This window comes from Rhipicephalus microplus, chromosome 1 (assembly GCF_043290135.1).
Source record: "Rhipicephalus microplus isolate Deutch F79 chromosome 1, USDA_Rmic, whole genome shotgun sequence".
Taxonomy (NCBI): Eukaryota; Metazoa; Arthropoda; class Arachnida; order Ixodida; family Ixodidae; genus Rhipicephalus; species Rhipicephalus microplus.
In genome coordinates, this window is record NC_134700.1 from 106,165,846 (window position 1) to 106,191,472 (window position 25,627).

Sequence of the window (25,627 nt, forward strand, 5' to 3'; positions counted from 1 at the left end):
CGTATTTGCGCATGTGCACTTCGATTCCGGTATCACGGTACCCCCGGTCACCCGGTAAGCCTGGTGTATATAACTCTCTAATAATACGGAACGCCTTCCTCGCTCTTTTATTTTGTCTGTAGGTCGATTTAACTAACTCATTCATCTCTTTTGAAGAATAGCATGTCACACGTCCTTCAACAAAAGGGCCTTTGATAGTATTTCAATATATTGCTTCTACCTCGCCGAAGTCCTCTGAATTGTTTATCGCGAAGCGTGCGCGATTACATAACCTTCAGGAAAGAACAATACCGGACACAAACTTGGTGACATTGCTAGTTCAACATGTCGAACGAAATTTTCAAAAAGAAGGACGCAGGCTACATAGCTCCGTACAAAATCTATTTTATTTATTTCGAAGCTGCACACAACAATGCGCTGCTGGGTAAAAAAAGGCACTGTAAAATAATATGTGCAAATATTATGGACATTGTATAAGATATTTTCTAGACAACAACATAGAATCGTTAGTGAACAGAAATAGGCTACAGTTGCGACTGGCAGCCTGCTGCTTGGCGTAAACCACAAGGGAAAGTTTTTTGCGGGGCGTGTAACCAGAAATGATCACAAATCTTACCTGGCTCAAATAAAGACAACGAAAAGAGTAATATGGCGCTTGCTTACTAGCTGAGTCCACCACTTGTTTTTCAATTGCAGATTAACAGATTTCCCCGTGGAAAAGTCTTCGGAGGCTCAAGTTCAATCAATCACGTTATATATACAAGGGGAAACAGGAAGGACTTCGACAAATGGGCAACTCACTATGGTGCCGAAGGCTGGTCTTACGCTGATGTCCTGCCGGATTTTATCGCCATTGAAAAATCCTACTTAGGTATCGAAAACGGTAAGGAATGTCTTCACTACGTACGATATGTGAATGCTCTTACAGTTACATTTATTATTACCAATGAATTGATCTCTTGATTTCGCATCCAGTCTTGCTTACTGAGAGGAAAGCTATATGGGGCTCATCAAACGCACAAATAGACCTTCTACGGCCTCGGCATCTGCACGAGTTGTACGAAAAATCATTGCTGAATGACATTGCTATACGACGTTATGAAGATACCGCAGATTACCAAAATTCGTGGCGTGAAGCGCATGACGTGGCGTTAATAACTGATAACTAATTTATCTCCTTGGTCAAAGGCAGACTGATCCCGGTGGCACTGCAAGACCACGTCAGCTTGCAATGCTTCCAATTCACGTTAGGCGCAGAAACCTTTCCGTTGGAGGGTAGAAATGTGCATCACTGAGCATAAAACTTGGAGGTAGCATAGGCGCGATTCACCTTCAAGAGTGAAACGTGATAGTGCAGTCGAGCATAGTTCACATCAACTTCCCAATCACTAGCCTCGTATTGTTTCTTGGTGGACATTTCGTCGCTGCCGCAAATAAAAAATACTCTGTGAGTGCACAAACAAGCTTTGGAAACTATCCATAGCATGTCTACTGCTGGGCTTATACACTTGCCAAGTAGCTACTACATCAAAAATCCATGTTTTGCGAATCAGCGAAGTACCCGCTATATGTCCGTAAGGTTACACGTGGACCTACGAAGCGGTGAACATTGATAATGCATTTTATAATGAAAGTGACCGAATATGTCTAAGTGCTTTCTAATGAGTTGGCCTTTTACCCCTTAATTTTTCTGCAATACGCATGTCTTGGTACCTGGCAAGATTTTATGCATCTAGCATGCAACATTACGTGTGCTAAGGTTCGAGACATGAAATTACGTGGCATTCGATGGTATTGTCATAATAATTTTTAGCAAGCAGTTCCATGCAATTGTACACACTTGTGGTAGAACACAGTCCATCGGGGCGCCTTAAGGCTTCTCACTTGAACCTCAGGGGTTCAATACCGGCCGTGGCAGTCACATTTTCGAAGAGGCAAAATGACAGAGATCTTTGTACTGCCCAATGTAAGTGCATGTTGAACAGCACCAGATTGTCACAGTTTCTGTAGCCGTCCAATGCATCGTTTCTCATTACCTGATCATGGGTTTCAAATATAAACCTCAGTCAATAGTATGATTTTCGTGCAATACTTGCTTGCGACGTAGCAAGACTCCGGTTCAATTGCCACTAAAGTCATTTTTAATTACTCATTCATTTACATCGATTCCGAACTTTTTGCTTAAGTCGGTGAAGTATGACGCTGATATTTTACTGATAGTCAATGAAGCCTTCACCAATACCTAATGGTAGTATCTATGATACATGAACAGTACCAATACCACATCAACATATATCAATTTGCGGTCACATCCCATCTATTTGGCAACCACCACTGAGTCTTTATTATTACGCAGTATTGTATGTTCGTCACCATAACTATGCTGCTTTGAAGTGCTCCCAGACTCTGTGGAAGCTGTACAATGTTGAAATAACCACGCGTATAGAATTGTATAGGGACACTCAATTGGGTGTTTCAAAATACATATAGTATCTACAATATAAGGATAGCTCAATATGAAAATGATTGTAGTAGTGGCATACTAGCAAATGCATTCATAAGCCAGGGAAGTATATCTGGGTAAACAAGCACAAGAAATCTTATGCCGGAATACTCTACTGGGGGTGGGGGTGCTGATGTTCCACAACGACAATAACAGGTGCTTTATAATACTGTTATTTAATGTCGCCAAGCATAGAGATATCGAGGATACCGCACATATCACAAGCTACCACCAGATAAAAAAAGCGGTATCTCTGCTCATGTAATTTACCCCGATGAGTTTGGCTAATATTATTGCCGAAACTGCACTTCAACAAAAGCAGCTGCTCAAATGGGCTGTCGTCTAGGCAACGTCGGTTAGGTTTCTACAAAACTTCGCCAAATGGCTGGCCATCCCCCATAAATAGAAGTGCTGGACCGGCCTTCAGATGCACTGACTTTCGCCTGGAAAGACGACCAATGCGGATTTAAGTAACATAACATAAAGGCAGCGGACACTTGACAACACTAGTCGTTCAGTAGACATGGAAGCCGGTCGCCTTCTCTGTCTCCAACTAGACGAAAACTTTGCTGGGCATAGAAAAAACTTCATTTCCTCAAAGAAACACGACAGTTCATTTCCGACAAACAGTACAAGTAGCGAGTAAGATGCGTCCTACCTAGTATAGCGGTGTAACCGTTTCATCGTAAAGTGTTCACTGCTGATATACAAATACATTTTCTTGGAACTTTGCAAATACATGCACACTCTCAACTGAATTTTTGCCGTCACGGGTTATTGCCAGTGCCATCGCTGCCATGTTGTGTAGAAAGTTAAAATCAATAACATCGCGACGTTTACCACATGTTCTATCTGGGAGCAAATTGGACAAGCACTGGCGATGAACGGGGCTGAAAGGGAGATGAAATGAGTGGAGCCGGTCGTCTCAGTCACACGAATGCTGTATGTGGTAGTATCACTGCACTTGCCGTGCCTCGTTGGAGTGCTCCTAAACCCTAGAAAAAAAAACGTCCGACCCTTATTTCGTGGTTCAAGCAGCACGAATGTACAGCGGAAGGGATGGATGAGGGGGGGGCAGTCGCTTTAGCAGCATTTGCAAATGCGAGCTCCGATCATAAAGGTCAGATCGAGAGCGCTGGCACAGCGCTACCTTGCCGGACATCACCAAATGGCTCGCATACGTGCTTACTTGGCGTTGCATGGAGCCAGCTGCAACAGTCACATTTCGACGCTGACATTGTGTTAGAGGCCGTGCACTATGCGATGCCAACACACGTGAACGAACAGCGATGGATGTATTTCCAGTTCACTTAACTGCTGCGTGCATATTGATTGTGCCGCGGTTTCTCACGTTGTAAAGGTAATATATTATTATTATTACTATTATTATTATTATTATTATTATTATTATTATTATTATTATTATTATTATTATTATTATTATTATTATAACTTCTACACAGACAGGACAATCTATGCTGCATACATGGAAATGCCTGAACAGACAGCTACAAAATATTATGAGAGGACGAGCCTTTGAACTTGGATACAATACTAGCTGGGTGTAATTGCTAGTTACCGGCAGCTGTACGGCGGCTCGCCTTTTGCCGTTAACAGGCTGCCGTGCGCAAACGGCTTCGTTCGCGCACGCATGCCGCTCTTTTCCGTTCAAAGAAAAGCTCTGTGGCTTGCCGTGCAGCGACGTGGCCAATCAGCACGGATGAGCTGCATTGATGAGCAGCGTCGTGTGCTTTCGGATTTCCTCGTTTTCGGGATCAGCCACCTCGCGTATAGATATGCTTGCTTTTAAAGGCCAATGCATTTCTTAGTTGGGACATTTCTGGCATCCATCGGTGTCTTCACGCCGAAAGGTGCCAACTATTTACTCTTACTCTCTCTCCCATGGCAAAAGCTGTGGGCGCGTGCGCTCATCTTAGCCCCTAGCAACCGGAGCAGCTGGCGCGAGCGGAGTAGCGAACAGTGGGTAGACAGCAGGAGGGCGCTCTGGCCTGTGAGGGCACTCACATCGCGGTAGCTCTGCGGACAGCCCAACTATGTGAAGTGAGTGTAGCAAAGGGTAGGTGCAGTGTTTTCCCACTCTCCCGTCCACTCAATCGTAGGTATATATGGAGTTAAGCGTGGCCCTTACTCTCGCCCATTCGCTGGCTGTTGAATCTATAAATCAATGGTTACGGTGCAAATTTTCGTCTCCTCAATAATTTGTGTCATAAAAATTGCGACGCCATGTCCTCTTAGCGCGAGAAATGAAATGCATTCGCATTTTCTCCCGATTTCCTTCGCGGAGGTGGGAGCATTTTTTTTTACTGAGCAGTTTTTGCTCTAAAGATGCGGATGTTTTTCATGTCGTTGCCATGCTTTTCCAGCAGCTCAAGCTTTTTAGCTTGTCGGGTATTCAAAAAGCGCAACACAAATTAAATAATGAGTCCCTAAGTTTGCAGGTGGACAAGTTGCTCCACCTTTTCACAATTAGAAACAACTACAGAAAGCATACTTTATACCCTCCGGGATAAAGCACCCAGCACCACTCGCCAAGCCAAAACACCAATTATTTGAGTGTGGCTTTAAGGACGTTAAAAACTCTTTTCGGGTACTGTGTTCTCAAAGCTTCAGGACGTGAGTCCAAAGCTAATGAAAAAATAAGCTCGGAGCTTACAAGGTACAGAGCACACGGCGGCTCATTGACAGATTCGACGTGATCGACAACAGTGTTCAGAAGTGCAGCCACGTTTTTTGGAAGCTCGAGTGCCTCGCCGAGGAAGCTTGCCGTACACTTACGGATAGCTCAATCGCGGGCAGCTGCCGCTAACGGTCGCCGACAACACGCCGTTAGGGGCGGTTCGCGCTAGCGGCAAGCATGCCTTGCTGTTTGACGTTCTCAGGCAGCCGTGCGTGGCTGTCGCGCACATTTGCCGTTATTTGCCGTTCGAAAATGGGTCCGAGACCCAATTTTGTGCCGTTTGCAAGAGAGTGGCTTAGCCAATCAGCGATGTAGGAACTACATGGCTGAGACACGTCGTCTGCCTTCATCTTTCCACATTGTCTGTGTCTTCTGCTGGAAACTTTGAACTGCTTGCTTCTTGATGCGCGGTTTTCAAGATATTGTTACGGATGTGATGGGTTTGTTTACAATGATAAATGTGAGCGCTCTACCGTCACTGCCAAATCAACGTCGCTCGAGCGCGTCCGATCTCTTCTTCTTCCTTGCTCTTTCAGTCCGTATTACATTTCCCTCCGGGCCAGACGAAGCTCACCGAGCGAGTAGAAGCGATCGGTTGTTGTAGGGCTTCAATCGGGCAATGTGCACAATTTGCGTCTTGCGCGAACGCCGGTTCTGAGCTGCCACTTTCGCAACAGCGTAAGTGATGTCACTTAAGCACTGAGTAATGACGAATGGTCCTGAGTACTTAGAAAAAACCTCTGGCAAATTCCCTTCTTTCGAACAGGCGTCCACAGCCAGACCAAATCACCTGTAGCGAAAGTCACGGGCGGGCGTTTTGCGTCGTAACGGTCTTTCGCGCGAGCGTGGGCGGAAAGGGTTCGGAGCCAAGCAAGTCGACGAGCTTCTTCGGCGCGACACAAAGTCTGCGCGACACTGGCGTTTTCGTTCGTCGAAAATGGAAGTATGGTGTCAAGAAAACTTTGGAAATGACGAGCATAAAGAAGAAAGAAAGGCGTATAACCTGTGACTTCGTGTTTCGCTGTATTAAAGGCGTATGTAACAAAGGGTAATACGGCATCCCAGTTCTTGTGATCCGCTGCGACGTACATTGAAAGCATGTTGATGATGGTACGAATGGTGCGCTCAGTGAGGCCGTTGGTCTGAGGGTGGTATGGCGTTAAATGGCGATACTGACACCCACAAAGCCGTAGCAACTCTTCGACAACGTCAGCGGTAAACTGTTGGTCGCGATCACTTATCACCACACGAGGGTCCCCGTGACGAAGTATGATCGAGTTTAGAAGAAACCATGACACATCAGATGATGTGGCTGAAGCAACCGCCATCGTTTCAGTATACCGCGTGAGGTAATCTACCCACACAATAATTCAGCGGCGGCCAGTGGTAGACTTGGGGAAAGGGCCCAGTAAATCTATGCCGACTTTTTCGAATGGTGATGTCGGTGGCTTAACCGGCTGCAGTGGGCCGGCCGATGATGTGGTAGGTTGTTTGTGGCGTTGGCAGACATCACAACTTGCGACGTAGTGCTTGGTGGTCTTCCAGAGTCGAGGCCAGTAAAAACCTTGTCGGATACGGTGAAGCGTTAGGGCAAATCCAAGGTTACCAGACGTGATGTCATCGTGCATGGCTTGGAATACCGCAAGACGCAGGCATTCTGGCACGACGAGGAGTAGTGTGGAACCATGGCTGCAGTAATTCTTGCGATATATTAGGGCGTCATGAATCACGAATGGCGTGGTGCGCTTAGAGCTACGAGCGACATCAATCATTGGTCTCAGCGAAGGGTCACGCTGTTGCTCGTGACGGAAGACATCCAAATTTGGGAAGTTGAATGAGATTGCGGCCAGGTAGTTGTCGAAATCATCATCATCAGCATCCACAGTCGAAGGTGGAAGACGAGATAAGCAGTCGGCATCTGCGTGACATCGACCACTCTTGTAGGTCACAGAATAATTATATTCTTGAAGCCGCAAGACCCAGCGAGCCAACCGACCAGCTGGGTCACGTAGTTCGACAAGCCAACAAAGCGAATGATGATCTGTGACGATCTTGAACTGCCAGCCGTACAAATAAGGTCTAAACTTTTTGACGGCAAAAACAACTGCAAGACATTCCAGTTCGGTGATCGTATAATTCCTCTCCGCCTTAGTCAAAGTACGACTTGCATACGCCACGACGTGCTGTCGGCTGTCGTGATATTGAACTAGCACGGCACGCACACCGATACCACTAGCATCTGTATGCAGTTCCATGAGTGCCTCCGGGTTGAAATGGCGCAAGAGGAACCCAGAAGTAAGCAAATACTTCAGCTGCTCGAAAGCAGCCTCACACTCAATGGTCCATCGGAATGGGGTGTTTTGCGGAGCAACTCTGTCAGGGGATGAGCAAGCTGGGCGAAGTCTTTGATAAACCGACGAAAATAAGAACACAGGCCTACGAAGCTACGGAGATCCTTCAAACACGTCGGTTGCTTGAAGTCTCGGACAGCACTGATTTTGTGCGGGTCTAGTCGTATACCATCCCTGTCGACTAGATATTCAAGCACAAGGGCTTGACGCTCAACAAAATGACACTTCTTTGCGTGTAAAACAAGACCAGCTTGTTTGACGCAATCTAGAACAACGCTAAGCCGATGGTTGTGCTCGTGAAATGTCTTGCCAAAAATAATTACATCATCGAGATAACACATACATATCTCCCATTTGAGACCGCGAAGGATGGAGTCCATGAATCGCTCGAAGGTAGCTGGTGCATTGCATAAGCCAAACGGAATAACGTTGAATTCAAATAATCCATCAGGCGTGGCAAAAGCAGTCTTCTCTTCGTCAGACGGATGCATTGGTATTTTCCAGTATCCAGACCTTTGGTCGACGGACGAAAAGTATGCGGCCAAGTGCAGACAATCAACAGCATCGTCAATGCGTGGTAGTGGATGCAGGTCTTTCTTTGGGACGGCGTTTAGACTGCGGTAATCTACACAAAATCGCCAAGAGTTGTCTTTCTTTTTACCAATATAACAGGAGCTGCCCAGGGACTGCTTGACTCTTGAATAACGCCTTTCTTCAGCATGTCGTTGACCTGATCGTTGATCACTTGCCTCTCTGACGGGGATACGCGATAGGGTTTCTGGCGTATCGGTGTAGCATTTCCCGCGTTGATGCGGTGGTGCATACGGGATTCGGGCAACATGGAACAACGCTTGTTTTGAGCGAAATCAAAGACTCCCGCGTAGCGTGCAAGTACCTCCTCAAGGACATTCTGCTCGGAAGAAGGCAACGACTTATTGATCATACGTTTAATCTCGGCTGAGTAGTTGGGCGCCGTCTGACTGATGGCTGGAGACTTTGAGACCATTCTGACGTCAATTGTGGTCTGCTCCTCGAACGTTCCCAGTTTGAATCCGGCTGGTAGAACAACAGGCTCTGAGGCTGCGTTGAGCGCCCACAAGCAAGCATGTTTGTCGATGGCTGTAAGGACAGACCGTGGGACCAGCACATTCTTCTTGATGGCGTTTGCATGATCAGGCTCCACAAGTCCAGTGAAGGGTTCTGAGCAGACATGAGAAGAGCATAGGGGTACAAACACTGCTGTCCGACCAGGGATCGTCACATGTTCAGATAACGAAAGAGCATCGATGGGCAGAGTCGGAAAATTGTCAACTATTGCAGCGGGCAACGTACTTTGTAGAAGAATCTCTCCAGTTCCACAGTCAAGCGTAGCGCCGCATTCATGAAGGAGGTCTATCCCTAAAATGATGTCATGAGTTGCGCGAGCCGGTACAGTGAATTCAACTCGGAAATTTTGTCCACCAATCGTGAGTACAACTGAACAAATACCAACAGGGCATAACGCTTCACCTCCAACTCCACGAAAAGTCTCTTTACGATTCCACACAAACATAACTTTGTGATACCAGAAACGATGTTTGAAACGAAGGCTCATAACCAAAACAGCAGCACCAGTGTCTACAAGAGCAAGAGTATCTACACCGTCTAAACACACACGCACTTTGTTCATCAACATCACAGCAGAAGGAGGAATTGGCGAAACTGACCGTCCCGCGACCGCACCTCCATCGGTCGCACCAGTTAGTTTCCGAGCTGATGCGGGGAAGGTGACTGACGACGCGGAGACGGCGAACGGCGGGACCGTGTCGGAGGCGGCGTCGGGCTTCTCTCGGAGGCGGGGGACTCGCTGCGAAATTCGTTAGGCCATTGCTGTCGGGGACGGTGGTCGGCCGAGTGAGAGGTCCAGGTGTCGTGCATACGAGGCGGGTGCGTCGAAAAACGTGGCGGTACAGGCGGCCGTCTGGGACAGAAGCGCGAAATATGCCCTGGGAGACCACATGTGTAGCAAATGGGGACTTGTCGACTTACATTAGCAGGAGCAGAGGTGGCAGAAGTACGCGGAGACGGGTCGTGCTCCGCAGGAACATTTTGTGATGACGCATAGTAATCTTCTGGTAGAGGCCTGGTTGACCACGGTCGGAGGTCCTTAGCGGCACGTCGAGATGATGACATCCGGTGGTGGCCACGACCCGTCGGGGAAAACGGAAGCCGCGGGGTAAAATCTGCAGTTTCTGTGCATGGTCGGTTTTCGACGTGACGCTGTCGCATCCAGTAGGGAGGTGGTTCGGGGCACGCGGCGAACGAGCATTGGTGGTCGTACGAGCTCTTCTCGAACTACCCGACGTACGAGGAAGGAAATGTCTTCGCAGGTGGCGACGTCCATACTTGCGCCAGTGGGAACATTGTCCAAGCGCCCGAACTTGGGTAAAATTCTTCGGGTCTTCAATGCCTCGAATGCGCAACACTGATGCCTGAAAATCGAAGGAGTGTTCAAGTTTTCTTTTGTTATCAAAAAATTGTACACGTCCTCGGCGATGCCTTTTAACAAATGACCGACTTTGTCTTCGTCAGACATATTTGCGTTGACAATCCCGCAAAGCTTCAACACTTCTTCAATGTAGGTTGTGCACGTCTCGCCGGGCAATTGAGCCCTACGTGACAGCGTTTGCTCAGCTTTCTTTTTCACGGAACTCGTGTCCCCAAAGCAGGCCTTCAGTTCCTTAACAAATATATCCTAAGTGGGGAGGACATGTTCATGGTTCTCAAACCAAAGCAAGGCTGTCCTGGCAAGGAAGAATACTAGGTTCACGAGCTTCGCCGGTGCGCCTCATTCGTAGTAGCGGCTCACTCTGTCGAAGTGTTTTAGCCAAGCGTCCACGTCTTCGTCAGTTTTACCTGAGAAAATTCGTGGCTCAGGTGCCCAGTAGTCTGGTTGTCGAGGTCGACGGCCACCTTGTGTCGTGTCGGTGGCACTGGTGGATGCAGCAGCGTAGGACGTCGATGGGATTGCTGTGTCGTCGTTCATGCTGATGTTGTCCGGGGGTAGGCCAGCTAAGCGTCTGCTTCTTCGAAGTACTGCTGCGGGGTCTAGGATGGCAAGTCACCCAACACCACTCCACCAAAGCTGTTACGGATGTGATGGGTTTATTTACAAGGAAAAATGTTAGCGCTGTACCGTCACTGCCGAATCACCATCGCTCGAGCGCGTCCGATCTCTTCTTCTTTCTAGTTCTTTCAGTCCGCGTTACAATTTGTTGGGCGTGTTGTTCCCAGACAACGTTTCAGCAGTAAATAGAGCATTTTTCCTGTGCAGCGCACAGCAATTCAAGATGACGTCCCGAAAACAGGCGTTTGGACAAGTGGCACCAGCTATTCATTGTTAGCAACAACACAGAAACGTGTATCGAGAAGGCTTGTTTAGGCCTAGAGCATCATTTACTTAAGAATGATTCTCAAAAAGCGGTGCTAAATTGAATCGTTTACTTTGTTGTCGAAGCTAAAGGACATGAGTCTAAAGCGAATGGGAGCATCAGTTCGGAGCATACCGGCAACAGAGCGCACGGCGGTCGCTTGATAGGCTCGAGTTGGTCGACAACAGCATTCGAAGGGCAGCCATGTTTATCGGAGGTTGAAATGCCTCACCGGCGAAGCATGCCGTGCACGTTGAACAGCTCTCCCGTAGACGCCGGTGGCCGACGATCTACGGCACTGCACTGTTACGGCAGGCTTGCCGCTTGCGTGAACCGGCCCTCACGACAGGCTTGCCGCTTGCGTGAGCGAGCCATAAGAGGTGACTAGAATCTAAGACCGGCATGCCATAGATTCCCCCGGCCACGTCAGGCCCCTGGCGCACTTGGGTAGGTCAGCTCCCAAGTGCGCCAGGGGCCTAATACTAATAAATGAGATTTCTAGCATTAATGGCACCTACAAAGAACCAACAGCCATTGCGAATGAATTTAATAATTATTTTACAGTTAATAACACACCCGTTTCCGACAGCTTTGAAGGTACGCTTGAAAGGCAAACACAGTCCTTTTTTCTATATCCTACCATACCAGAAGAAATTCACAATGTGATCAAGAAATTAAAATTAACAAGCGCGGGTCTTGATGAAATTCAACCAGTTCACTTGAAATATGTCGCTGATATCGTCGCTGATCCCCTCTCACATGTAATTAACCTTTTGTTTAAAAATGGCACATTTCCATCTGATTTAAAGAGAGCCAAAATAGTTCCTGTCTTTAAAAAAGGCGATAAAGGTTTGGTTTCTAACTATCGCCCCATTGCAATTCTGTCTGTGCTCAGCAAAGTTATAGAGAAGTGCTTTGAAAAGCGACTAACAAATTACTTAACTAAATTTAGCATTCTGTCTGCCTCGCAGTTTGGCTTTCGTGCAGGCTACTCTACCAACCTCGCGCTTCTTTCATTCACGGATACGATTAAACACTATATTGACTCAGGTAAATATGCTGGAGCAGTGTTTATTGACCTCACGAAAGCGTTCGATTCAATCCTTCATAAAATTTTAATTACCAAGCTAAACGCGGCCGGTGTTGTAGGACCTGCCCTGAACTTCATTCACAGCTACTTAACTGACAGAGAACAGGCTGTCAGCATATCCAATCATCTTTCTAATTTTAAAATAATCAATCGGGGAGTACCTCAAGGATCAATTCTAGGCCCAATACTCTTCACTGTTTACATTAATGATCTAACTTCTCACCTATCGCACTGTCTACCTTATCTGTATGCGGACGACACTACGATTTTAACTGCTTGCACCTCGATCGATACTGTTACTTTTAAACTAAACAGTGATCTTGAAAATATAATTCGCTGGTGTCGTCATAATTCACTGGAAATTAACCCTAGTAAAACAGTTTTTGTGCTATTTCACCCCACTCAAAAAAAGGTCACTGAATATCCGTCTATAACGGTCAATAATTATCCTATCAAAGCCTCCAGTCAGTGTAGATTTCTAGGAGTGATTCTTGATGCAAATTTAAAGTATACTTCCCATGTCTCACACCTAAAGCAAAAAGCAGCTTATGGCATCCGGATTCTCATCAAAGCACGTCCATACTTTGGGCCAAATACCTTGCTTTCTCTTTACTATGCCTTCGTTCACAGTCACTTCACTTACTGCATTGCATCCTGGTGCAATACATATAGCACTCATCTTGCTCCTTTGCAATATGTTCAAAACCAGGCCATTCGCATTATCACATATCAACCATCACGATGTAGCGCATCTGCTATTTTACAAGGGCTTCGTATTCTAACAATTCATAAACTTTTTCTTTTCAACATGGCAACCCTTACATACAATTCTCTTCACTCAAACATGCCTTTCATGGTCTTCAATAAAGAACAACTCATTAATCAAAATATAACTCGATTTGCATCAAATAATAACCTCCTGTTACCGAAAGTTAGAACTAACTATGGCAGATTCACTTCTACCTTTACAGCTATTTCCGTTTGGAACGGTATTCCAAGTGACGTAAAAATGTCTCCAAACATAGGCAGTTTTAAAAAACGCTTAAATTCCTATTTACTTAATGTTTAAATAATCTCGTTGTTTATGCTGTTCAATTCGGAACTAATCGTTCATTATGTTTGCTCTGTTTTGTACCAAATTAGATGAATAACATGTGTCTGGCATTGTTGCCGCTTTGAGACATACCACTTTTAACTTTTCTTTTTTTTACCTATTACTACTCAGCACATGTGATATTTGTATCGATCGTTTATCATCTAACATGCACTTAGGTGTATATACAATTCAAGTTTCATTTCTTCTGCTGCCAGGTGTTATTGATCATTTGCTGATGGATTTCATCTGCTATCAAGTGTTTCGATTTGACAATAATTGACTGTTTGTTTCTTTTGCAATGAAATGTACTTGATTCCTTTAAACTTATTCTATTGTTTACCGAGTTGCTTTACATGTTTTGTTTTCTTTATGTAACTAGCACAGGAGGTCCCCTTGCAGCCTAGAGCTTTGGGACCTCCTTCTGTATAACTTTTTTCCTATGTATTATCTTTTATTGAATAATAAAAATATTATCTATCTATCTATCTAAGAGGGCTGCTTTATTCTCAAACAGGAATTTTCGGTTTGCAGCCAATGTAAGTCTGTTGCAACCTTGTGAAATGCGGGCTGAAAGTGAAAGTGATTTATATTCCATTGTTTAACATTATTATTTCAGAAGTACATTTCACTCCAAGTTCTTTCTCTTTTCCTGCTAATCCCCTCCTCCCTTCCCCCCTCTATTGGCCGTGACACACCCATCTCCGGCATCATGCAACTGTGCCCTTCACTTGAAATGTTCGCGAACACCTGAGCTATACTACACTAAAGCTTGCTTCGACTTACGTAGCTCCACATTGCCTCCGGAATCGGGCCACGTTTCACCAAGCGCCGAGCTTAAGTTAACGTGTTATAAAGACGTCCTATTTACAGTAGATGCGATTACCATAAATTCGCTTGTTATTACGTGAATTTTGGTACCATTCGTGTTAGTGCCAACGATGATGAGAAGTTTTAGCGTCGCCACTAAGCCACGCCTGTGCTTGAAATTCGCATGAAAATTTGCCTTAGGCAGGCTAGACATCGGGAAAAGAATAATGAGCAATAATATGTGGGTTTTAACGTCCTATAACCATATCATTGTAAGAGATGCCGTGCGGACGGCTTCTGAAATTTCGATCACCTTGGGTTTTTTAACGCGTGCGCAAATCTCCGCGTACGGGCCTTGGGCACTTTTATCTCCATCGAAAGCGCAGCTGCCCTAGAAGGTATTTGATCCCGCAACCTGTGGGACATCATCTGAGTACCTTAGCCACTAAAACACCGCGGCAGCACTATATAGCGGCAAGTGAATCACATTAATATCATAAAATGTTTTATGACCCCTATGAAACCACCAGGCGTCACACAATGTGACTTGCGTAACTAGCGGGGCGTACAATGCTCTAACCCATTGAAAAGCTTCTTCATCATCACCTAAGAACTGTAACACGTGCCGACTTAAGGCGTAGTTATTCATTGTCGTCATCCACTACAAGAAACACAAAATTCGCACAGAATTCGTTGCAAGTATTTAGTGCATTCTATGCTTCTTTGAAGAACGACAAAGGGTAGCATATTGAATGCCAGCCTACTAGACAGAAATTCGCCTGAATAGTTATTCACGACGTAGTGCGTACGCAGCAGGTGGGCTACTAGCATTTACCCAAACAGTCTTTAGAAAACACTCTGAAAGGCCGGTCTTCCAGCATTCGGATGAATGCGCTTAGCGTGTCGCGCAGGCCTGACGATTTCCTTAACGTAAGATTTTTTCAAACATGGTGAATTCTTAACGACCACCAGCAGTACTTAAAAAACAGTAGTTATATGACTGCAATAAACCATTCACGGTTCAATAACAAATATTTAGATGGTCACTATCGAACAGATTCTTCTTAAAGGGAAGGTTGAATAATATTCCTATTAATTATTTTTTACATGCATAAATACTCCTTCGGCGTAAAACTGAGAAGTTCAAGCAGACAGGGACAATTATTACCGTTGTTGCACTGTCGTAAGTGATAGTGCATTTTTGAGAGATTATTTGAAAAATACTGAAGCACTGTACGCACTATTATAGCGTCTAGCGTCCAGCGTTTTGTTCACAGTCACATCCCTTCTGTGCTATAGTTCTATTATAATCATTCTAGAAAAATTCTATGAGAGAAAGCAACTATGGATGCGTTATTTTCTGATTCTGAACATAGTTGCTTTCTCTTTGTGTTGTGACATGAAAGGACAAGATTCAGAAGTTACGTAACCCAGTGTAATTTTTATTAGTTTATTTTAAGTTTTAAAGTGCATTAAAAAAACAATTTCCTGTTGGGAGCCTTCGTGTGTGCAAGGGCGAATTTAGGATCAAACAAAACTTGCCTAAAGAAAATACCACTGCAGAAAAACTGGCTCCGCAAGCCTGAACTGTCCTTTGTTGACAAAGATAACCAAGTTGTCATGAAATAAAGTGACGGCAAGCCGTTCATGTGAGAAACACACGCCATGAAGGAACGCTGTGGTGCCTTGCACTGCCGGTGAAACTCGTTAATGTACTGTTGCCTATCCGCTATATCCTTTACCCTGCCCTGATAATACGGTGCTTTGCTCGCGCTCAACACGCGTTCTGCAAGTGCTTTTCAAGAGTTTCACGTCGTTTGGGGTTAAGCTTTACAAGCTGCTTCGTACATTTGAAAGATCACCACAATTGAATTTTTTACACGTGAAGAATTTCTTATAACGAACTTTGGCGACTTTGATCGTATCTATCTATCTATCTATCTATCTATCTATCTATCTATCTATCTATCTATCTATCTATCTATCTATCTATCTATCTATCTATATATCTATCTATCTATCTATCTATCTATCTATCTATCCAGCCGCCTACGACATTTAGCACTACTGGACGTGTAAATATTTGTATCTATACCAAAATCGGTATGCCATAACAAGACTGCATGACGAGCGTAATTGAATAGTCATAACATGAAAAGCATGGCATGTCATGAGTGTCATGATTTACATTTCATGGTATTGTTCCTCTTGCAAAGATTTCTTTACATGACACGCTGGAAAACGGGTAATGTGTGGCTTGAAGGACTCTATTACGAACACAAATGACAGACTCTGACGTAGAACTCGTGGCAAGCATGTTATGTAATTCATGATTACACGCCACGAGTATTGTGCTGCGCTCGCGGTCATTTCACTAGCTTCTTATATACCAAAAAGCTGGTGTTACGGGACGTGACTGGCTGATGAAAGCATATGACTGATGCAAACATGATAATCATGAGATGCGTGTCATGAAAGAACATGACTACATGTCACGTTCAACATGTGTTCGCAGTCGTATCGCTCGCTGAACATGCGCCACAGTTGTTGTTACGGGACGCGAACGAACGACGAAGGTAAATTACACATCAGAAATGATGATCATCACATGTGTGTCATGTATGACTACATGCTACGATCATAGTGCGCTCGTGGCCGTTTCGCTAGCTCCACATATACCAAATTTAGCATCACGTCACGTGAATTAACCACAAAAGTAAATGACACGTCCAAATACGATAATCATGATATGCGTGTCGTGTAGAACATGACTGCATGCTAAACTCATAGCGTAGTCACGGCCTTTTCGCTACCTTCACATACACCGCATTTGGTAATATGTGACGTTAATGTACCTCAAAGACAAACGCTAGGCGCAACATGATAATCATGAAATGGCAGGAATGTACGGCATAATTTGGGTCTGCGTCGTAAGGCTGTGCTGAATTCAAAGTGACATATCAATCGTTCCCTTTCGTTCTTCGCATATCATCGATACCCACTGAAAGTAGGATCTGCCAATTTTTATAGAGTGCAAGCTGTTATAAAACGACAACTTCGGTCACTGCGCCATTGTTGTCCACGGCCGCCCTCGTTGTCCATTATCCCAATAAACCAAAATGATATAATAACAACTAAGTAAGTAAAAAACACCAAGAACTAATGGGATTCAAACCTGCGTCCTCTGCTTGGCAGCCCAGTATTTTACTGCAGAGCTACGCTGGTGCTTGAAACTCTGTTTCAAACTTCTCTTAGTCAAATTCATGTCGGGAAAAGAAAAATTGGAAGATCCCATGTACTGTGGGAATTGATGATATGCGAAGCACGAAGGAGGTAGGCTGACATGTCCCTTTGAAATCACCACAACGTTACGGGGTGGAGGTATATTATGCCATACATGACTTCGATAGCATGATTACCAAGTTTGGTCATTTCATTTACTTTCGTCAGCCCCGCCACGGTGGTCTAGTGGCTAAGGTACTCGGCTGCTGACCCGCAGGTCGCGGCATCAAATCCCGGCTGTGGCGGCTGCATTTCCGATGGAGGCGGAAATGTTGTAGGCCCGTGTACTCAGATTTGGGTGCACGTTAAAGAACCCCAGGTGGTCGAAATTTCTGGAGCCCTCCATTACGGCGTATCTCATAATCAAATAGTGGTTTTGGGACGTTAAACCCCACACATCAATCATTTACTTTCGTCACTTATTCACGTCACCTCATCCCAAATATTATTGTATATGTGGAGATAGCGAAACGACCGCGAGCGTGCTGTGAGCGTAGCATGTATTCAAGTTTTATGCGACACGCATGTCATTATTATCATGTTTGGACTTGTCATTTACTTTCGTCATCTATGCACGTCGTGTATACCAAATTTCGTTGAGTTAGAAAAACGGCCACGTGAGCACTATGAGCGTAGCTTGTAGTGATGTGTTACTTGACACGCATATCATGATTATCATGTTTGGACCTGTCATTTACACTCGTCGTCCATTCGTCACGTAATACTAAATTTTGTATATGTGAAACTAGTGAAACGGCCGCAAGCACGCTATGAGCGTAGCGTGTAGTTATGCTTTACATGAAACGCACATCAGGTTTACCAAGTTCCACGTGTCGTTTACCTTCGTCGTAGATTAACGTCACGTGATACCAAATTTGGTACATGTGAAGCGATAGCGAAAAAGCCGTGAGCGCATCCTAAGCGTGGCATGTTGTTGAGCATGCTATGTCACACGTGTCAGGATTATCGTGTTTCCACCAGCCATATAACTTTCTTATCCGTGGACGTCAGCTAACACAAATTTGGTACATGTAGAGCTAGCGAAACGGGCGCGAGCGCATCGTGTTCTAAGGACCTACATACTCTGACGTAACTCTGACGCTTCGTGGTTGAAGTTTCTGGTTGATTATATCAAACGTTAATGATCGCTCTAGGTAGACCTAACTGGTTAAAAGATATTTTTGGTCTTGTCAGTACACATAAGCGGTGACATTTGTCGGCTTTCCATATCAATAAACGCTCAGTCGAGGTTTATCATTGCGTAACATTATTTTGATAGAGTATGCAAGCCTGAATGAGGAAACTCGAATAACTAAAATCAGTGATAATTCTTTATAAATGTAGTGAATTGAGGTAGGGCGACGTGTTTGGTACAGACTTTTAGAACACGTACACCCACTCATGCTTGTGAAAAATTAATTTTGGTTTGATAAATGGTTACTGAGATATTACTCTAAAAGTATACTAGACTTTTCGCGGGACGTGGTGCTTTCATAAAAAAAGAAAGGGGCGATACAAACTGACGATATTAGAGACAAGAAATGCAAAAAAAGAGAAGTTGCTTGGCAGAATGAGTCATGCGGCGCTCGACGTTTCTGTGAAGGGGAGGGGTGAGAAGGGTGAAGGGGTGAAGTTACCCTATACGACAGCCCGGCCCAACATTTTTAGACGTAGGGGACATTGTATTGAAAGAAAAAGCAAAACTAGAAGGCACCCTCTCGGAAAAAAAAGTAGCCGTATTTTCTGTGTTGATGATGGAAGAGATAACTCTCCTTGTTGCTGCATTTTTTTTTCCTTTTTTCAGCCGTGCTGTCATGGCTGTGGCAGCAGTTTTGTCTTTCTTTGTCGTTTGTATGGAAGATGGGAGTGCCATGAGTGCTGAGACGTAGTTTTGACATGGACAGTGCATTGTTGCTGGCGTGTGAGGAAAGAGGGAAAAAAATGGCAGCATATCCACGGAGTGAATGATGGAGAGTGGGGCGAAGCATTCGTCCGTCCATTCGTTCTTGCTTCCGTCCGTCCATGCATCTGTCTGTGTGACCGTCCATGTGGTCATCTGTCCGTCCATGCGTGCGTCCGCTAGTGCGTCCGTCTCTGCGTTCGTCCATGCATCCACCCCTGCATCCGTTCATGCGTCCATCCATGCATCTGTTTGTGTGTCCGTTCGTCCATCTATTCAACACTCCTAGTACCACCATCTCGCATCTTTTCATCATATATTCCCCATATAGAAGCACCGCCATCCAGCGGACATTCCAAGGACTAAACGAGAGGTGGCAAACGCACATTTTCTTATGGCTTGCGCTTGGTATCTACTTCCCACCTTTAACCACCTCGAGTTCATTCATGGTTTGTACTAGTTCATTGTATTCATGGCACTGCGGCTCAACGCTCGCTAAACCTTTCTAAAACTAAGGAGGTTGCAGCCAGCGAGTTTAACGTAGCAACCCTTTCTCGTCATTTAGTGCTCAATGTACATGCGGCTGGCTGCTAATGTGGATAGAAGCGTGCACGTTAACTAAAAGCCGAATGCTCCTGTCTTTCATTCCCTATTAGCAGCCATTGGCATGTACATTGAGCATTATTACTTATTGTTCAACAACGCACAGAAAAATTCTCTCACCAGCACCACTTTGGAGGTCAAAATGCTATACTTGTTACATACTACAACGGCTACGAGGGATGAACAGGTGCCGCTATAAGAAGCTTCGCCCCTAAAAGAAAACTTTTTGAAAGAGGAGGCACTGGCACGTCGTGATGCATCTTGTGCTTCACCTTCTGTGGCTTCAGGACGTTCGCACGGATCTTCAAGTTGAGTAAACTGGTTGGCCTTCCCTTATTTCTGTGAAAATGCAGCTGGCTTAGGTGGCGTAATGTTTGTACATTCTATAGCTTAATTATTTTGCTACGTTGTGAAATTTTTCTTATTCTGTGCTTGAAGCTGTTGGTCTCGAATTACACACTCATGTAATAAATACTTGTTCACAACGACAAGTTTCAAAACAAAGCGGGCAGTGCAAATTAAAAAAAACAATGCCAACTTATCTCGAAATATATTTTCCAAAGGAGATAAAGCTAGGCTTTCCTCGAAGACAGGCCGTAACCATGCTAAGTGTAAGAGCCAACTTTGCTAGAAATGTGACAATGAGCCCGCACAAAATGCTACTTAAATAATCAGAATTATTATTTGATAAAATTAGGAAATGATTGGGAGGGGAATGCCTGATTCTGTCAAAGCGAGTACCGAAATAAGATTATTTTAGTAGAAACCGATTTTGAATGTTTCAACAAAAATAGAGCTATTGCTTTAGAAATATATAGAAAACTTTGACTAGTTTTCTACTTTGCGCCAGAAGGTGTGTTTTTTTCATGTTGTGGCTGTCTCACACCGCACTTCATAGAATGAGCTTCTTGATTTTGAACACACATTGTGTGTGTAAGTGTGTGTGTGTGTGTGTGTGTGTGTGTGTGTGTGTGTGTGTGTGTGTGTGTGTGTGTGTGTGTGTGTGTGTGTGTGTGTGTGACTGCGTGGGGTCAGTTTTAGAAGTTGTTTCTTCTCATAAACTAACACACCGTATAGGATTTTTTGAGTGTCTGAGGTTTCACTGTTCTCAGTTTCTGTGCCTCTTGCATAACTGAGTAATTATTTCTTTGCAACATTTTGCAGAATGCAATCAGCTCAACCCTCGCGTTGTCAAAGAATCTGAATAATGGTCCTTCGGGAATGGTGTAGAGTTGTTCTCAGTGTCCACACTTTCTTCGTTTGACGTGCATCATTTTCCGGCATTATGGGCTTCATTTTGAAGCGCCGTGCTTCAAACTTGTGTGCTGTTGATTTCATAAGATAGGTCTTATTGTGTTTTGTTTTGGTGGCCTATTTTGAATGTTTGTTTGTTCTTGTCTCCTTTGTCCAAATCATGGGTAACCATTCAGAAACAGCAGTTGACTTTGAATAAATCAAATAATACCAACTCAATTGTTTTCTTGAATTTCATCTGCATTAACTCTGTGGAAAAGAATACAGAGTAACACTGCGGTGCTTGCATGACAGTTGAAACTTCCTTAATCTAACCAATGCGTAAAACGATCAGCATAATATAAATAAACAGTGGAGCAAGAACTTTATAAAAGTACTTATCCACCTCACTGAAATTCTGTCCGGACAAAGTGAGTACATTCGTAAAATACTCTGGAGGTACCTCACAAAAGTTCCGGATAGCCGAAGTAAAAACCCGCGAGAAGTGCTTCGGAGGTGCCACGTAATCACTGTTACATATCTGCTAAACATATATGTGATATGGCTGTTAAAAGTACTCCGGTTGCGCACGCCATTACCCCGCCGAGCTGGAACAAAAAACATTTGCTGTGGATGTACGGAGCAAAATTGCTCCGAATAGGGGGGACGCTCGAAGAGAAGCGTTTTACTCCGACCTCGGAGTGATTTTTTTGCAGTGATACGTCTGCCTCTCTTCGTGACGTAAGGATGCTGGGCACGCTGAAACGCGCATGCGTCAAAGCAACGCAGCCCGGCGCGCTCCTGCGAGTATTGGCCGCGAGATCAAGCAGAGTCGCCGCCTGGTGCCAACTAGCCGAAATAATGAAGTGTGGATTGCTCCTTAAAACGGCACATTCGGCACAAACGGCACATTCCAAAATGTAGCTTGTCAGGTAATGTCAGCGCGAATGTAACTGTTCTACGTATGCCTGAAACGACGTACGGAAGCATTTGATCTTTCCAGGCCGCTAACGCTTATTATTCAGATCGGTGAGTGCAAGTTTCCAGAGTGCTGTCTAATATTGTTGTACCCTCCATTCACCAGAATAATTTCATTAGGTGTCGCTTCCTGTTTCTATCACATCGCAAAACGCACTTGTCTTCCTGCCAAACACGAGGACTATTTAATGCTGAGTGAATGCAGCGTCTTATAGCGACTTGGTAGTAAAAAAAAATTATGCTATAGGCTGTGCATTTGATTGCGCGCTGTTGGTAGGCGTACAACTACGAGACTATAGTTTAACGATTATGCGAAAAGCCTTAAATTTGTTTATCTGGCCATTGCACCACTACATAGAATTATTACTTTCACATAAACTGTGAGACTTCGGTATTTACACTGTATTTAAAACAGTGTTACTGTGCGCAACTGTGTGCTTAGATTCAAGAAAGCTCTAAAGAGCCCAGTTGTTGAAAATTAATTGAGACTGCATACCTTGTATATAACGTCGTATAGTTTCACTGAAAACTTCATCTTTGTTGCAATACTTTCAGCGTTTATGTGGCATTGTTAGTGAGCGACTTAAGGCAGTGGTAATTTTTGTCTGAGAAAAAAAGAGAAAAAACATGCTTGTCCCATTACCAAGGCGTTTCTTGTAGCCCCGTTGTGAACGTAATTCATCGATGATAGCTTTCTGCTGAACTTATATATAAGGTTTTTACTAGTCCAAGAACATGTGCGTACACGAGGTAAACGCAGTGTAGTGCAAAGCACCGTCAGCCACAAAGCTTCCCTGATAAGCATTATCGACTGTCCCACATTTCATGTGAACAGAATGAGAAAAAAAAAACTGATGGATCTGACGTATAGTGGGAATCGATGATATGCGAAGCATGAATGGGGAAGGTTGATATGTCACTTTCAAACCATGCACGAAACCGTTCAGAGGTGGCGGTAAGTTATGCCTTACACGACTTCCGTGTCATGAATATAATTTTTGGATTTGTCGCTTACCTTCGTCATCTGTTCACGTCTGTGGGGCTAGCGAAACTGCCGCGAGCAAGCTATGAGCGTGGTATGTTGTCATGTTCTTACATGACACGCGTCTCATGATTATAATGTTTGCACCAGTCATATAGCTTCGTCATTTGTTGACGTCACGTAATACCAAATTTGGTATATGTGGAGCTAGCGAAACGGTCTCGAGTGCATCACGAAGGGCCCAATATAATCCAACGTAACGTTGACGCGTGCGCACTTTGGGCATAGGGACCTTACGTTAGCAAAACGCAAGCACTCTATAGTCTGATGCCAGTCGTGACCGGCGTGATAAGCGTGCGTCGGTGCGGCCCGACAACAACCGGCGTGAAATGCTACATACTGCTTTTGACGCCGATGCGTTATCCAGACAGCACTGCGCCTGCCTCTTTTCGAGGCGGAGGAACGCCGGACGCGCTGAAACGCGCATGCGTCAAAGCAACGCAGTGCGGCGCGCACCTGCGAGCATATAGCCCTACCGGCGCCTGGTGTGGCAACGCCGGTGTGACGCAACGAAATACATTGGCGCCTTGACTGTGGCATGTAGTCATGTTCTCACATGAAACGCATCTCATAGTCATCATGGTTGCACAAGTAACATACACAAGTCATTTGTTGACATCATGTAATACAAAATTTAGCATATGTGAAGCTAGAAAAACGGCCATGAGCGCATCATGAGCGTGGCAAGTACTCATGTTACATGACACGCTTGTCATAATTTTCATGTTGGGGTCTGTCGCTCATGTAATACGATATACGTTTCGCAACATGTAATACGAACAAAACCACTGCAAGAGTAGCTAGATCATGAAATGCTAATCATGAAATACACGTCATGATTTTCATGTTATGACAAGTCACATATGCTCGCAATACAGTCAAACCAAGTTCGGTATCGATACCATTATTGAAATGACCAGGAGAGCTAAATGCCGTAGGCGGCTCGATAGATAGATAGATAGATAGATAGATGGATAGATAGATAGATAGATAGATAGATAGATAGATAGATAAATAGATAGATAGATAGATAGATAGATAGATAGATAGATAGATAGATAGATAGATAGATAGATAGATAGATAGATAGATAGATAGATAGATAGATAGATAGATAGATAGATAGATAGATACGCACAAAGTCGCCTAAGTTCGCTAAAAAATTCTTCGCAATAATAAAATCACATGCGTATGAGGTGCGAATGGTGGTAGTGAATGAATCGCACAGATATGCGGGCTGCCTAGGGTCTTTCTTTCTCTCTTTTTTTTGTAGTATGCACGTGAGAAAAATGTATACCAGTAGTTGAGTCATGCTACAGCAGTGCGTAGCAAGTGGTACACAAACTAACCACGAACAACCAAGAGAGCAAAAGGGTAATTTAGTGCGAAAGCGTCAGGAGAGTCAGCCAGGGTGAGTTAAGTCACGGGTATTGTTAAGGTTTATTAGGAGCCGTGCATCGACTCAGTAGAGAACATCGTATGTAATAACAATAAAATGTAGTCAACGCGTTTTCACTGCCGACAATCGGCTCAGACAGCAAGCACGCAACGAAGCGCGGCTGCGTGTGTTTGTATATGGGCTGCCGACCGCCTATCTACACTTTCGCAGGGCAGTGCTGCCATCTGAAGCCCAATCTCGCCACGAATATGGCAGGCAAGATTGGCGCCAGGCGTGGAATCGCCGGCGTGACGCGCCAAAACGATAGGTGGCACGCACGCACGCCGGGTACGTCGAAGTGTATTGGCCTTGGAGTGTGACATGTGGTCATGTTCTTATATGACACGCATCTCATTATTACCAAGTTTGCACCAGTGGCATACCTTCGTCTTTCATTCAATTGACGTAATACCAAATTTTGCATATGAAAAGCTAGCGAAACGGCTGATAGCGCACATTGAGTGCGGCATGTAGTAGTGTGTTTATATGACACGAAACTCATGACTCTGCGCCATTCACATACCTTCGTCATTCATTCACGTCCCGTAATACCAAACTTCGCATATGTGAAGCCAGCTAAACGGCCACGAGCGCATCATGAGAGTGGCATGTAGTGAAAACGTTACATGACCCGCATGTCATTATTAGTATGTTTGAACGATTCATGTACCTTCGTCCTCGATTCGTGTCTCGTAATACCAAAATTGGTATATGTGAAGCTACCGAAACGACCGCGAGTGCACCATGAGCTTGGCGTGTAGTCATGACAAGTCATAAATTCAAGATCACTACATGCATGTCATGACTTTAACGTTAGGGTCTGCCACATATGTTCATCATGCAGTCATGTCATACCATACATATTTTTGTAAAATGTCAAGTGAAGAAAACCAGCTCAAGAGCAGGAAGACCGTGACATAAAAATCTTGACATATGTGACATACATGTCATCATTTCGATGTTATTACAAGTCAGTTATGCTCGTCAAGCAGTCATGTAATGCCATACCATTTTTGGTATCGATACTATTAACGAAATGGCGAAGAGAGCTAAGAGGTAAAAATTGTAGGCAGATAGACAGACAGACAAACAAATAAATAAACAAATAGATAGATAGATAGATAGATAGATGGATAGATAGATAGATAGATAGATAGATAGATAGATAGATAGATAGATAGATAGATAGATAGATA

The 25,627-nt window shown here is 44.5% G+C and overlaps 1 protein-coding gene across 2 annotated transcripts in view; it reads left to right on the forward strand.

Moving 5' to 3' along the window:
• The window catches only part of LOC119177919 (L-sorbose 1-dehydrogenase-like), a 124,281-nt gene that overhangs the window by 13,105 nt on the left and 85,549 nt on the right, over positions 1-25,627 (forward strand). For both annotated transcript variants that reach the window (XM_075886870.1, XM_075886876.1), the window contains exon 3: positions 697-883. In XM_075886870.1, the coding sequence (XP_075742985.1) occupies positions 697-883 (187 nt within the window). The remainder of the gene's footprint in view (positions 1-696; positions 884-25,627) is intronic.